General features: G+C 39.0%; 1 protein-coding gene across 1 annotated transcript in view; it reads right to left on the reverse strand.

Annotated features, from left to right (window-relative positions):
* Nucleotides 1–16,040, reverse strand: part of lamc3 (laminin, gamma 3) — a 78,472-nt gene that overhangs the window by 30,624 nt on the left and 31,808 nt on the right. Inside the window, exons 5-10 of the mRNA XM_006640787.3 lie at nucleotides 15,586–15,774; nucleotides 14,712–14,829; nucleotides 13,617–13,715; nucleotides 12,369–12,505; nucleotides 11,660–11,779; nucleotides 3,019–3,211 (exon numbers count right to left, since the gene is read on the reverse strand). Coding sequence (XP_006640850.3) covers nucleotides 3,019–3,211; nucleotides 11,660–11,779; nucleotides 12,369–12,505; nucleotides 13,617–13,715; nucleotides 14,712–14,829; nucleotides 15,586–15,774 — 856 coding nt within the window. The remainder of the gene's footprint in view (nucleotides 1–3,018; nucleotides 3,212–11,659; nucleotides 11,780–12,368; nucleotides 12,506–13,616; nucleotides 13,716–14,711; nucleotides 14,830–15,585; nucleotides 15,775–16,040) is intronic.

The following is a 16,040-nucleotide window of genomic DNA, read 5'->3' on the forward strand; positions in this document are numbered from 1 at the left end:
GTGTCAGTGTTTGCCCTGTGATGGACTGGTTTCCTGTCCACAGAGTATTTCACCCTGTATCCATTGACTGCCAGGATAGACACCAGCTCACCTGCAACCCTGTATTGGATAAGGCAATTAGAAAATGGATAGACCTAATGATGGCTGAATTCAATCTAATTCAAGGCCTTACATGTCTTTCCTACACTTTAGGAAGTGTGTGCTCAGTGTGTGCACCTTAAATGCATAATGTGAGTAATATCACATCGAGCCACTTAGATCCTTTTTGCAATAGTGAAGCATGCATTTAGGCATAATCTATTCAGTTACATTCATTATATCAGGACTTTCTGTCATTCTTGTGCAAGAGTGAGGCTGGGCAAGTTTAAAACTTTACTACTTTCCTCTCATAGTTACCGTACAAAGTGTTAGAGAATGCTCTAACATGGCACAGTGTCGTATTTCTCATGATTCCCGAGGACTATTAAATAGTAGCAGTTTTACGAGGTTGTTTCCTCACTGTGCTGTATTAAAGGACAAAAGGCTGCTGTAATTTATCTTGTAAGAAGCATGAGCGCTGGTGTATGTACAGTATGCTTCTACTACATTTCTGAAGGCAACAGCAGTCCTGGCTAATGTGTTAATATCAGACAGTCTCTAGGATTTAGAGTCACTGGATTTCAAATCCCTTTGTGCAGATGGAGAAGTGGTGGGGCTTGACATCAGACCACAGTCATTGACATCTCATTCAGGACTGTATCAACTGTTCTTGGTAATCTAGTGCCATATCTCCACAGACATACAGTACTGGACTTGATGTCCAATGTATTACAGATGCACACATTGTCTTTAACTCCCTTTTCTTTTTGAAAATGAAAATGAAAACAGAGCAGAGGACAAGCTGTACACAACTCTGTGAGGTCTTTCATATTGTAATGATTCTTATTCATCAGGCCTAATCTGGACTTGAAGATTTACCGGACACACATCTCATTTAAGTACCCAAACATACCTTCTGTGAATTGGAGTGTAGGTGAAAATCTCCACAGCAAAGCTGTCATCACTTGTCTTACCCAAGTACCCGGTACTTATTCAACTATGTGAATGCTTAAGTGTCAGTACTATTACTTAAACTACACTGGTGTTGCAGCTGTAGAAATATAGCAGTTTATGACTGCAGTACAAACACTGCAATAAAAAATAGCAATTACATGTTGTGCATAATACCTAGAATTTTTTTTACATTTGCAAAATGTGTCACAAATCCAGTTCTGCTGAATTAGAATTTAGAATGAGATTAACTGGGGAGCAAAAGTTATAAAATAATACAGAATGTTCTGTATTCTACATTTTACTTGCAAAGTTTATTGATGCGCATAGATTTGCATAGGAAGCAACAGGAATTTCAGTGCCAAAGTGTATGTAAGATCATAAATATATTTTACTTTAATTGTTGGAATTAGAAGTATAACTAATTTATAATTATTAAGTATAATTTATTATGCATTTTACCCTTAGTTGAATGGCAAATTGCTTGAGAACTGATTCAAATTATTCTGTTCTGTACTGGTTGGAAACCATTATCCTACAGAAAAGTGTCAACAGTGTTTCTAGGTAGGAAGCCTTTTCATGTTGCTGTGATGGGAGCACTTGTACTGTATCTATCCTTGCCTGTGGAATCACAGTATGAATCCCCACAGAGTGTCCTAAGAAATCCTTGCACTCAATTTAAAAGTGGCATTGCTGAGCTGAAGAGAAAGATCATAAGATGCAGATGAAGTGTAATGTGACATTATCTTTCTCCAAAGGATAGACTCTGGGCTCCAGATTCAATGAAACAATTATAGCAGCAGTTGTTTGTGTAAAAAAGTGTTCTTTTTCATGCCTGTAAAAATGGGCCTTTCTTTTCCACACATCTCTTTTTGCCCCAAACTCTCATAGTGCTATATACCACATAAAGAAAAATCTGTCTCACTTAAGAAACTGAATTCCTTTTTTTATAAATCATCAGAAATATGACTCAGATCCAAGGCACACGCTTCTTTTTGTCTGATGGCATTTCACTTTAGAAATGTCTTCACACATTGCTTATTAGCAGGGATTTGTGATATATATTTCATGCATAAATGACAGAATCAATCAAACCCACCTTTATATGAACAGAAGAACAATTCTAGTAAGTAAAGAATTTTCAGTCCAAGTGTTTTTGCATCAAATTACCCAGGACATTGTGACAGACCCTATCTTCGATCTAGGGAGCTTATCTGATTTTTTTTTTCAAACTAACAATGCAAGGATCTTCAAAATGCAAACACACCCTTTTTGTACCAAACCAACCATAATTAAAGCCAGATGAGAATATGCACCAACTCCCTTCACCTCTAGAAGCAGATTGACTGCAACTGTAGTTCCTCCATCTACTGGCCTCCCACAACCCAGTGCCAGGTTCTAAGGTGAGGCTATGGTTGCTGATCCTGTACTTTGTCTGTTCCTCCTTGTTGTTTCTCACCCTGGACAGAAACTGGCCAGTGTGCTGACCATGGGATGCCCATTCAGGGTCTTCCAATCACATAGGCCCACCTGTTAATCACATCTAACCCACTCTTGCAAGTAAATGGTGTTCTGCCACTTGTGTGTTACTGTTCGGAGGACTCCTGCTAATGGCTGGCTAATTTCATGACAGGCATAGCATGTCCCAGACTTGAACTGTCTCTGAGCCTAAACTTTAGTTTGAAACTTTAGGGTATTAACTGAGCCACTCGGGAGCCCCTGCAAAGTATATTTGAGCCAATTAGGGCTTATTTTATGAAAGCTATGTTTAACAGCTAGGGAGTGGACAACATGTGTGTTGCTGTAAGGTCACTTACAATCGAACCTTCATCCCATTCATAGGTTGGAGAATCTGGAATTTCTGGAGCTTGTGCAGGCTGCAGTCAGTATAAAAAGGCAGGGCTAAAAAACGAAGCCTCCTGATAATAAGCTTCTCTTTTTAACCACAGTGGACAACCACACAAATTCTTGATGGGCAGAATAGCTTACCTGAATACAAACGTGCACTGAGGAATCAAGCTCAATTTCTGTCCAGCAACAGGGAAAAGATGTGTGGTGACTTCCATTCCAGAACCCTGGAGAATCACCTTCACCTCCTGTGGCAAGAGCTCCACACTCTCCGCTTGGAAAGTGAAGGAGAGGGGCTGCCCGTAACTCAGCTGTCTGTTCCCCAAAAACATTTCTGAAAAGCCATCACAAGCAATTAGGAGAAACTTGCAGTGCCATTTCATCTTCAGAGCCCATGTGACGCTCTTCTAAACGAGCTCGCCCACAGGCTGAATAATAACATTATTCAGCAACCACTGGATGTATTCCTGGGTGGCATCACAAAAAAGGCATGCAAATGCTTTTCGAGATATAGGAGGTCAAAATCTTTAACATCCTACAGAGATCAGAGTGCATGCATTATTTACTGTGCTGCTCTTTTCTCTAGGCAATTTAATTGCATTAATATGATTTCTGTGCAGGGTGGCACATTACAATAAAATAATGAATATATATATTTATATATTTTATTAAAAAAACATTTGGACTCCACTGTATTTAATTGCTATTGATGCCCTTCAGTACCATTCTAATGGTAAAATACATTAGCCCCTGACTGATTGCCCAGAAGGCTCATAGCCTGAAGTACGAAACAGAAAGTTTCTAATGCTCATTTGTCATCTCCGGTTTGGATCTTCATTTTCTCGCTGATTTTTTATTTGTAAGAAAATTCCTTTTTTGGTGTGATTAACAATAAAACCAGGATCACAAAGGCATTTTTGTGTCATACTTTTTTGTGTAGTTTTGCTGATTTGATAGTTATGCTGGGGTCGGGCATTTCATTGTTATTGTAGGCACACTGAGAAGCTGTGGTATATTTCAAAAAGCAAATTTAATTTTCACAGTTTTAAATCTGCTCCCTATTACTGTAATGTATTTCACTTCTGACATGCTCAATATGGTGCATGTACAATACAAACTCTTGTCTTCCAACAAAACTAGCAGCTGTTTGAAATGTGTTTGGAAACAAATCTACAGGACAAACCATATACTGTACCACTTTGCTGCTAAAACTATAATATTCCAGCAGTGTGATGTGTACTGTTCAATGACACTACCTTTTGCTTTTGGCACCTCAGTAATAACTGCTCATTATTATATTCAGGACCAAAACTGTCTTTATCAAAACATTCTTATCACTTTAAGAAGATAAATACTATCACCATTTTTAGGCTTTTTCTGACTAATGTTTTTGACAAAGAATTATACATCAGACAAATAGGATAAAGCTCAAATAAGTCCATCCATCCATTATCAGTAAGCTGCTTATTCCTGGCAAGAGGTGTGGTAACTAATAGCCTATGCCAGAAAAATAGGGCAGAAAGACACACAGTAAGAAGCAGCAATTATCCTACCCAGCATGCCTCTGGGGGCAGGGAGAGGTGTGGTGTGGTGGAGGAAACTAAAGCACCTTGCAGGAACCTGTGTGAACCTGCAGAGAACATGCAAACTCCACACAATCCAACCGAGAACTAAAACAATACCCCCGCAGCACAATGCCTCCCTCAGATAAGAAAAAAACAACCTTGATTAATAAATTAATTAAGAAACAAACATCCAATACAATAACATACTATTAAATAAACAATTATAAGTATCTTAATTTGAGTAACTTGTAACAGCAAAAGTAACACATTTCATTGTGACATTTAATATTCCACTATACCTGAAATGAATGTGTATACACATTTAATGTGTGTATGGTGTAATCGATCATTTTTAAATCACCACTCATGACTTATAATCATATGCAATATCACATCCATTTTGAACCTTCTGAAGTACTGTTCAGGAATAGTATTTCAAAACTGAGTGTCTCAATTTTGTCATTTCAAGTGGAAATAGATTAATTCCTCTGTGTCAAATTTGGATGTGTCTTGTGACACCCTAACCCTAGTCCGGCCTCAAATGCACACTTATTAAAGACCATTGTAACAGAATTTTTTAGGTGAATGAAAATTTGCCTCTGGAAACTACATTACTCAATAAGATGAATTTGCAGATGTGTTTGGTTATTTATTGCATAGTTTTATTCTCCTATTTTTGGTTTGAGAAACTTTATTAACTCTGATTAATGGAGGACTTCAGAGACAAATTGCAAAATTGCTCAGTTTTAACCCCAGCTAGGGTTAGGGTTAGCACTCTCAATACTTAGACATTTTTTTTACCTCATGGCTGTATTTGCAGGCCCAAGTAAACTTTAGGAAAGGTCATATCTTTCACTGATATTCATTTTTAATTTTAGGATTAATTTGGCTGCATATATGGTATTGCACAGGTCAGGAATTGTACTTCAAAACTGAGTGAAATTAAGTGTTAAGAAAATGCATTGTATTGGGTAAACTGTCTCAGTTTTGTCATTTCAAGTGGAAAAAAATGAATACCTGGTGTCAAATTTGGATTGGTCTTGCACCCTAGCCTTAGTCAGACCTCAAATGCACACTCATTTAAATACCATTGTAACATAATTTTCCAAGTGAATTAAAATGTTCCTCTAGAAGCTACTGTACATTATTCAATAAAATGAATATACAAATGTGTTTAGTAATGTATTGCATAGTTTTATTATCCTGTTATTGGTTTGAGGAACTTTATTAACTCTCAAAGCACTTAGACGTTTTTAAAGCTCATGGATGGTTACAAAATCCATGTTAGACATTTTCTAACCACTATTTCCAGTACAGAGGAGCGGCAGCCTGTCCTGCCAATGTCACGTGTTCCTTTTTATCTTCATTGTGGTTGGTGGTTTAACCACATCAGATTGCTGCGTAATTTAAGATCTTTGCCCTTCATCATTTGAAGGACCACATACAGAGTTTTTAATGAATGTTTCTACCCACAGGTACATATGGAAGATTTCTTGCTAAAGGGGGTCTTTTATATTTTCATCCTTATGTTCCAGATGACCTGTAGAATGTTGTCTTGTATCTTAAAATGTTACAGTTATTTGGGCATTTCTTTACCCTAAAGGTTGTAGGAGCATGGAACAAACTGTCCGGTCATATCATTAAAGCCAGTACCCTAGATTCCTTGAGGAAATGGATGGATGAGATTCTTGAATTAATTAGTTACTGATTACCAATTCAGCTAAACAGGCCAAAAGCCCCCCTGTTGTTTACAAACTTTCTTTTGCTCTTAAACTACTGCAAGAGAGCAAGAACTGCAAACACCTTCTCATGATTACTACCAATTACTGGGTCTATATTAGGACAACCTGAGCAGAGCAGTTTACTTCAAGGATCTAAAAGAATTTCCTTTGGGGAAACACAGCTTTTTGTAGCTCTGATCCACCTTCTTTAGAACAGAACAGTGGAGGCAAAACATTAAGTGGATTCTGTCAGTCATACCAGGATGAATATCCTACAGTAACTCATACAGTAAAGATGTCAGTAATACCAGAAACAGTTTGGGATCGAGTGACATAAGATTGTTTCTCTGCTGGTGGTGAAAAGCAAGGAATGAATTTAAATGTATAGATTAGATATACTATACTCCAATACCCAAAACACAACAGATTAATCTTCTGCAGAGCCCTTTATTGAAATTCAGTGAAAAATCTACAAGTCTTTTGGAAGATGGCATTGATCAGTTTTATCTATTGTAGCTATTGTACAATGCATCTTCTCTAGGATGCCTACAGACAAACACTAGTCTTCTGCTTCCCAAATTATCCATCTGCAGCGAGTCCTTAAATGGTTGGGAAACCTAATGTGGAACTTTATTCAATGTATTGTCTATTTTGAAATGTATCACATAATGTCAGTATCCCTGTAATACCGTTTCTGACAGCAGCACAGATGAGAGATATTTTTATTGATAGATCTTGAATCATTACTTTTCTGTTGACTGGAGCATGAGAACGGATGGCTGCTCTGCTTCCTGCATCATAACAGATTTTAAAATTCAAAGCCAGTGCTGCATTGCGCTCAGATCCTTTTTTATTTTTCCTGCTGCAAAGTGCCTGCTTTTCTGTTTTCTTCTCTCCCTTTTACCACTCAGTCCACAGTTTTGCAGAGAGTGAGAAGAATCGTTTTCGTGCACGTTTGTGATTGATCAGTTTTTTGCCTCTGAGGCTCAGCTTTTTGTTGTAGCTCCTGAAAATCAGCTCTCTCATTGTCTCTTACCAGTGCCTTTTCTTTTCACTGTCCCACCTCACCACCCCCTGAATCCAGCCAGTCCCCAAATCCCCCAATTTGAATTCACTTGGATGACACCATGCCCACATTATCTGAAACCCATCATCATCTGCTTCTCTTAGCCTCATTACCAGCAGCAGAAAAGGCCCTGCAGAAGAGGCACACAGCTACCAGTAGGGGGTGCTGTTAGAAGCCAAAGTAATTAAGCTGAGCCCACTCAACCCCGACCTGGTCACAGCTTGATAAAAAAACACGGCTCACAGTTTGCTCATAATCAATTTCTGGACTACGGGGCCTGAAGTGAGATCAAAACAGTGCCCTTTTAATTAGATAGCCAACTGGGCTTGTAAATCTTACAGCGATTGAATTACAGTAATGACAACATTTGCAAAGGTCTTCCTACAGTTTCTGACCAATAGAAACACAGAGGTAAGTTACAATATTGTAGACCCGGTGAGTCACATTTTGGCAGTTTGCGAAACAAAAAAATAATTAGTTTTGTCGCTAGTTTTTTCAGAAAGCTGGAAAGCCTGGAACAGTAAAGGAGGATCAGACTCCATGAAATTTTACTTTCCTTATATTTGCTCCTTATTTATTTTCCTATATATTTTTTTGACTATTTGAATATTAAAGTGCAAAAAGTAATTCACAGGGAGGCAGCCTTGGAAGGCATGAGTGTGTGGTATTAAGTACTGCCGGCTCATGGCTTTTGGGTCCTGTGGGGGTCCTTCTGTGTGATGTTTGCATGTTCACATGGGGTTTTTCCAGATGCTTGTTTCCTGCTGGGCAGGTTCACTGAAGACTCATTGGCTGACGTACAGTAGGCCTACTTTGCACCCTATTCCACTGGGATGGGTTCGGCTTGCTACATCCCCTGCCAGGAGTAAGCAGTTTTCTAATGGATGACAGACATCCTGGTAATACCATCATATTGGTCCTGTCTCAAAAGCCAATTAAAAATGACTCTTTATTGTGAGAAGATTGAGGGACAAATTAACCCAAAATATAATGGCACACTTCGTTGGTTTAATCCTTAGAAGAGTTGTCTGCAGACAGAAAAGATAGTAAGATAATTAAACACAGTGTTGTGGCAATAGATCTCAGCTGTTTACTATGATGCACACTATGGAAACAGGCACTGGAAAGGAAAGATAAGAAAACACAATAAAATACTTCAAAAGCTGTTTACTTATCATCTCCTTCTTGACAAACTGAACTCTGTGATGGATCGTTCCATAAAAAAACTAGCCCTTAAACACTCTATAGGACTCTGTAGGATACTGAATGGATCTAAACTGTACCCGTTACAAGGAGTTTTTAAGTTTGTACAGTATATGATGCATTACGTTTTTTGTATGTTTTAGCTGGATCATTAGCATTCAAAGTGCTGCATGTGCGCTGCTGTTTAATGGTTGGTTGTCATCAGGTGTCCATCACCTCCAAATCTGAGCTCAATAAGCCTGACTTGCAGGAGTAAAAAGCTCTGCATTTCTTTGACGTTGCTGCTTTTTAAAATTCTGCCTGGCTCCCATCAAGCCTCTCTTATCCTCTCAGAAACAGCTCCTTGAAAACCCTGTCAGGTACAGGCAGCCCTGGTATGAGATCATTCACCTAGTGAGGTGCGTTTCTGTGGAGCAGTGCAGCACACAGCTTTCATCTTACTGCTTCCTGTTATGCATTAAACTCAGCAGAGACCCTCTCATTCACATAAACACTTCAATGCCCTCATGACATCCCTGCATACTTGGGAACATCTCTCTCTGCATCACAGAAGGCTGGCAATTTCTGGTATTTGATTGCTTTTAGCCCAACATGTCTCTACAGGTTTTTTTTCCTAGTAATTGTTTTCTATTAATACTGTAGCTCTTATGCTGCATTTGTTTTTTTTTCTAGCATTATCCACAAATTGTAAAAGCTTATTTAAAAAAAACTATGCAGCACTGACTCACTCTGGATTTACAGCATAAGTGAATTACTTACAGCAGTTAAGTCCAAAGTCTTAGAACTAACTTGGCTTTCCTTAGGTTGATCTTGTGGACTCAGTATTCTTCACATTGAGCTCTGACTAGTACAAGGCTCACGTAGTGTGGACCCACTTTCTGGGCTCTGTAAAAACTTTCTTTCAATAGCAGTTAAATACTGATTAATATGTATCTTCAGAAATCTTATACGTATGGCTAACCCAAAACATTTAACGGTAGTGGGACAAAATGCATATAATTATGAGCCCTCAATATTGTATTTCAGTAGTTTGTTAGGCTGTATACTACAGTATATGAACATCAGAGTCTGTTAACAGTTTCCACGAGAACAACATGAACAACATTAGCTTTAGTAATTTTTCCATTACTGTAGCTCCATGTGATGTCAGACAGACTGCAGTCTCAGGACATACCCACTCGCGAATGTAAACTGACACCTTGAAGATAATTGCAATGAACTTAGAATCTGTCGTTTTAGAAAATACCTGCTAGGACTATGAAGATTTAAAAAGGAGAATTAGAGGCACAGTGTTTCAGCTGCATACTTCATTTATCAAATCCTGCTATTTGTGATATCATTTATGAGATTTACTCTTTTTTCAGCTCATGCTGTTCCAAATTTTCAAACGAATAGTTTGCCATGTTCATGGAAGCAGACTTGACTTGTTATGCAGTTCTTGTGCACAGTATATGCCATAAGGTTTATTCAGATTCAGACATGGCTACAAAAGCTGTTATATCCTTGTACAAAGAGGACCGTTCTCTAAAGGATCTCTGGTATTACTCTTGGTTAAAGGCCATTGGCACACTGGATAACAGAAATTGTGAGGATTAGAGTTTAAAAATAAATATACAGTACATCTTGCTCATAAAGGACTTGAGGCTTGAGTTTTGAACATAAAAGCCTCTGTAAACCTTTATATAGATTAGAAACAAGGAGCAAGTTCCAATTCTGTAGCAGAATATACAAGTAATTTACACTGGTTCATACTCTATTAGTTTTTTTCCTCCAGGCAAGGATCATGGATCAAGCTTTTTCTCTCTATTTCAGGTACTTTTCTGGTTTGTGAACATATAAATAGTAACAGTATTCAGTTTAATAATTTAAATGTGCCTAGGCTGCATGTGTGTTATCACAAATACTTAAGAATAGAATAGAAAGAAGGCATGGACAGCATTTACTAGTTTATGTGACTGGCAGACTAAATCTAAGGTAAAGTTGGCTGTTCCTTGACTTTATATAGATCTTTTTATCCTCAAACTTTCCAAAGAACTTACAGTACATACAGGAGGGACCCCACTTAATCCACCAATGAACTGAGGATGGGACACCCCATCTATTATCATCGGATCAGTAAGAGGAGTGAGAAATTTCCTCACCAGTTCAGTTAAGGGAGAACCGAAGGTACAGGAGGCTAGTCTGAGCAAGCCCAAGTTGACAGTTAGCAAAGAAACTACCCTTAATCTTACCACCAGTGCCCTGGCATCTTGAAAGACCTATAAAGTAGGATTTCCCATTAACAGCGTCCCCAGTCCCTATACCAATGCTGGTGTGGACATTCTGATCCAAAGGAAAAGTGTTCCTGGTAATTATTCTTCTCTTTTATACCCATTTTACAAAACAGTAGAGAAAAGATAAAATGCTCATTGAAAGCAAAAATGCCTTCCCTCCATTTTTCCATCATTTTTAGTCTTCACGTATCTAATGTCCGTGGTGACAGGAAAAGCAGAGCATCATCCATCGTTCATCGTTCAAATCAGAACTTTTATAGTTTCTTTGCTTGTGATCGTTTATCGTATATGAACTTCTGTGGGGCAAAAAAATCTATATTGTTCACACTGAGATCCAGTTCATTCAGTGGTATCATACTGTATACAGTACACACAAGTCACATTTACTCAAAGCAAACACGGACAGACATCCTCTATTGCAAGACGAACGTGATTTTTATTTGCTACGATTTATCTTGCCCGTTATGACAAGTCAGTCAGAAATCAATGAGAAGACTGAAAATCAAGAAAAGGACAGGGAACCTAATCAAAGGTCTAAAAACGTTCAAAACATGTAGACGGCCAGCCTGGTCTGGCTTTACAAATGGAAATCAGGATAAAATTAGATCCATTCTACAGCTATCCATGCAGTGCTATAAGAGGATTCCTCTCTCACACAGCTTATCACTACAGCAGGACAAGACAGTCCAAAGGATTTTCCTTTTAGCATTTTGCTAATTTTGTATGTCTTGTCAATTGAAGCAATCAATTACATAAGGAGAACCCAGGCAATCTTGCAATCAATTCTGATTAGATTGGTTCAACGGCTTTAGAGAGGGTGTTTGTAATGTTAGTTCCTAGCATTGGGGCTGGCATTTAATTGTAAAGGGAGAGAGGTCAATATCAGTTAAAGCTACAACATAAAAAGTTTAATACGTTTAGGCAGCTTCTTTCCAAGCAAGGACAAAAACTTACCAGGTGCTTTATAGAAGCCAGAGTCTTTCTCACTGTAAGGGAGCAAGTATACCTCACCCTCCTTCCAGATCAAAGAGCTTTCTAGCCCATTTGAAAACTCCCCTATCCAGCCTTCTGTATCTATAAGATTAGAATAAGAATATATCACTAATATTGGTTATAATCACCACAACGGTAAAAACACGGTAAATCTGCATTTGTAAACATTAAATATTTGTAAAGTATTAAATACTTTTAATACATGGCAGCACAAGGAATTAGGTTAGGATTAAGTTATTTTTTTACAATGCAAAATGTTCACTCTGTTTCCCTGCCTGACCGAGCGCAGTGAAGCCTGGATTTGAGCCATCTTCTCCCAGTTACCTCTGTGTGGCTACGGGTCTACAATAGCATCTCTCCAGCACAGGGGATTCGGAGTACGGCTCTGAGTGAGACCTGCTCCACAGACGCATGCTTTCTTCAACAGCTTTCTGTTTTATGTTGTGAAGAAACCATTCCGTTTGATTTAATTGCCAGCTGCATATAACCAGGAAAAGAGGACTGTTTTTGGTTCTCTTTCCTAGTGTAAATGCTTGTGTTGATATATTTTGTGGCTTAGTGAAGAAAAGAAGGCAAAAATAGGTAGCTGCCATAGTGTTAGCAACACTGAAAAGAGAAGGTTTGTGTCTGAACAATCAGTATTCTGTGGATAAGCAGCTTCACTAATTACCTTCAGTGAAGTCAGAGGTGATGTTGATTGCTGAGTAGTGTGAGGCTGATGTGCAGACAGCCGAGTGTCCAAAGCAGAAACAGTTCAAACATCCATCAGGATTCTGGGAATCCAGGTTGAAAGATCCTGGTTTGCATCTGAATCAAGAAACACAGATCAAGGCTGTGCAAGGATGTAAGACAGTAAACTCCAACATGTCATTAAATTGACTTTGAAATCAATTTTCACTAATCCATCCATCTATTTTCTAATTGCTTTATCCAGTACAGAGTCACGGGGGAGTCAGGGCCTCTCCCAGCTAGCAGTGGGAGACAGGCAGGAAATGCCCTGGTCGGGAAGCCAGTCCATTGCAGGGCAGAAACACACAAACATAGACATGCACACTCACACCAGGGCCAGTTTTTCCAGAAGCTACTGTAATTAAACTACAAGTACTGTATGCCTTTGAATTTATAAAAATTCAAATTCATTATTGAGCAAATAATTACATTAAGTACAACACATACAGTACAGTACATCTCCTTTCAATAAAAATAAATCAAATTAGTTTTTTAAACAAAACTGTAGTTTCTGTCTGTATTAAAACATGAATTATCATTCAAATGAAAATGGAACATAATGACATTGCATGAAAAGTTGTAATGGGAATGGAAAAGCCAGATGGCAAATTCTTCAAGATGACAATTAAACTCCTGTGGTATTGCATGAACTTATTTACTGGGTTGATCGAAAAACTGAGAGTTGAAATAATAAGGAAATAACAGAGAAGTCCCACAATCCCTTATGAGAAAGCCTAGGTGTTTGTAACCAGGTGTAATTAAAATAGTTTTATTTTGACGTGAATTTATTTTGGTAATCATCTACATAGAGGATACTGCCTTACACCTTTCCTTTTAAGAGCATGGAGTCTCTATGAATTGTAGGGATGGATATTAATGAGCTCATTCCAACTCCCGGTTCTTGGATGCAGGGCCATGCCAAGAAACTCCGAGTTTCAGTTTTTCTGTATATGAAGTGGAAGGACGCAGCCATAGACACTTCATCTACCCAACATGGTGCAGCTAACTCTGACCCATGAAGGGTCTGCATATACCATGTCTCCATGAAGCTAGAAACCCCTCTGAGTGTCATGGAGAGCTCGAAGGATCATGTCACTGGCACACTGATGTGTGTCTGGCACTACATTTCTGTGAGAAGTGCGTCACTTCTAGCAGTTGAAGCAGGAGAAAAAGAGAACAAAGGGATGACCTGTCACAGGAATATCCTTCCACATGAGCCTTGCAGCGGCACTGTCCGTCCTGGGAGCCGCAGAAGCCAACACTGCCTGAAGGCTGGCAGTGGCAGGGCCTGCAGGGCACAAACAAGTGGCTTCATTCGGCTGCACGGCACTCTGCTGCAGAGCCACTCTCCCTTCTTGTTGCACACAAAAACGATCAAATCACCTCGCGTTCTTTTCAACACCAGCAAATGAGTTTCTTTGTTTTTGCCTTGGTTGAATTGAATAACCTTAGAACATTAAAATAAATTAGTAAAGATGAAAAAACATCCAAGACCAAAAAAAGTGATATTAATACACAAAGAGGTACTTCTCGTCTTTGAATCCTCTGTGATGGGTGGGTATTACAATGGGTGCATATGCAGCTTATTACCTGATTGATTGTAGTTACATATTGGTATATTACAGAATCAATGTTTTACTGTGAGTCCTATTAGAAATTCTTTAATTAATTGATCTTCTACCTTCTCGTTCTGTTCCAGTGACCAAATAATTTCCATTTCTGACCTAAAGGTTGCTAGGAATCTGTCTGATAAATGAGACTCCAACATGTAGGATAGTACATCTTATTAATGAGAACGCATCACTTGTTATGAATATTCATACATGGATGTAGGATGCAAATTTGCTCCATTTTTAATATGCAGCTGCCAGATGTGCAGATTACATGGGAGTGCGGTACTACTGATAGTAAAAAAATTAGAAAACTCTCTAATTTTTATGCAGTTCAGCACTGCTGGTTGTCACCACTGTAAAAAAGAAGCAGGTCAGGTCAGTAAAATGTGCAACGGCCCCACATTAAAATAAATCACAGAACTTTATCTTCATGAGTGATATAATGACCCTTACGCCAAGAGAGATACAAGTTCTATTTCTCCATTATGCCCAGGCAACCTAATAATAGTAGTGTATGTATGGTTGAAATTATTCATTATCATGATTTTCTGTTCAAGTGATAGATGAGCCTGTCTCTTGTCTCATAATAACTTGGTTAATAACCGTCACAATTCCTAGTGGAGAGTTAGACAGCCATAAAGTTCCTTCTGTTGTTGTGTGTTCTGTATTACCTGCAGCCAGCTGCGGTGAGTGAGTGGTATCCGGGCTGACAGCTGTCACATTTCTCCCCCGCTACACTCCGTTTACAGACACAGTGCCCGTCACCTCCACACTGCAGGCTCGACGATCCTGGACAGGCGGGAGGGGACGTTTATAACAGAATCGGGCAAATTAGTCTGACGTTTGAAAGGCATTTTTCAGAGGAATGGAAGAGAAACTTCCAGAAAACACAAACAACTAACGAAAGAGAAGAAAGCCCACAGAAACTCCACCAGCATTTGCTAGTTCAAGGGGCATCATGGCCTGAAAAGCCCCATTACACTCTGTGATCAGGACTTAGAGCAAGATTATGAGTATAAAAGAGCACTATATGATGTATATGTAGATGTCCATGATTTCAGTTTAAATCTGCATGAACAACTTGATGACTCTGAAGTGAATTCATATTGAATAAATGAGGTAAGGATGTATTCATGACATATTCCATTACATATTCAAGGTATTTTCCTTAGTCAGAAGGGATTAATGAAAATCATTAAATTCAATCATCTAATAGCAGAAATAATACAAAAATCATGTTTTTGTTTTGGACAGGATTTCAAACCTATTCTGGTGGTATTCTTGTTACATTTCACAGGGGCGGGAATTTATCATACAGTACCTATAGTATGGACAAAACAGACTTCTGTCATGTTCACTGGCAGCAACAACAATAACAAAAGAAAACGCGTTAAACATCTACAGTTTTCTTTAGAATTTTTAGGGACTTTCAGAGTGTAACTGAAAAGCACTAAATGAGAGGACAGCTTGAAAAGGTATTCTTTGGCCATTTTGGTAGAGAGACGTACTGTATGCACACTGCAGAAAGAAACAAAGATCCCTCACCTAAGACGCTGCAGTTGCAGGGCAGACAGACATCCTGTGGAGAGCTCCGGTAGAAATTGTCTTTGCACTTCTCACAGTTGGGTCCATCTGTGTTGTCCCTGCAGTTCGAACAGTGGCTTCCATGTCCCGTACGCCGGTACAGCTCCGCGTCAAAGTAGCACTCCTCTGCGCATCCACTGCAGTTACACGCTGAGCAGCACGAGACAGTCGGGGTTAATATCACCGAAGGCTTCACTTTCTGTGTGAGCATGTGTGATGCCCTGCAGATTAGAGTAATTAACTGCTGAAGCTGTAGAAGTGACTGGAATCCACTGCTGTCCCCGTGGTAAACAAGATGTCATCTCTGGATAGATTGATCACCACAACACATGGAACAGCAAGATTCATTGGTGATTGCTCCATACTGTACCTGCTGCTGGTAGATGCCAGCAGGTCATACCTGGGGCAATCATGCT

Source organism: Lepisosteus oculatus, chromosome 24 (genome assembly GCF_040954835.1).
Source record: "Lepisosteus oculatus isolate fLepOcu1 chromosome 24, fLepOcu1.hap2, whole genome shotgun sequence".
Taxonomy (NCBI): Eukaryota; Metazoa; Chordata; class Actinopteri; order Semionotiformes; family Lepisosteidae; genus Lepisosteus; species Lepisosteus oculatus.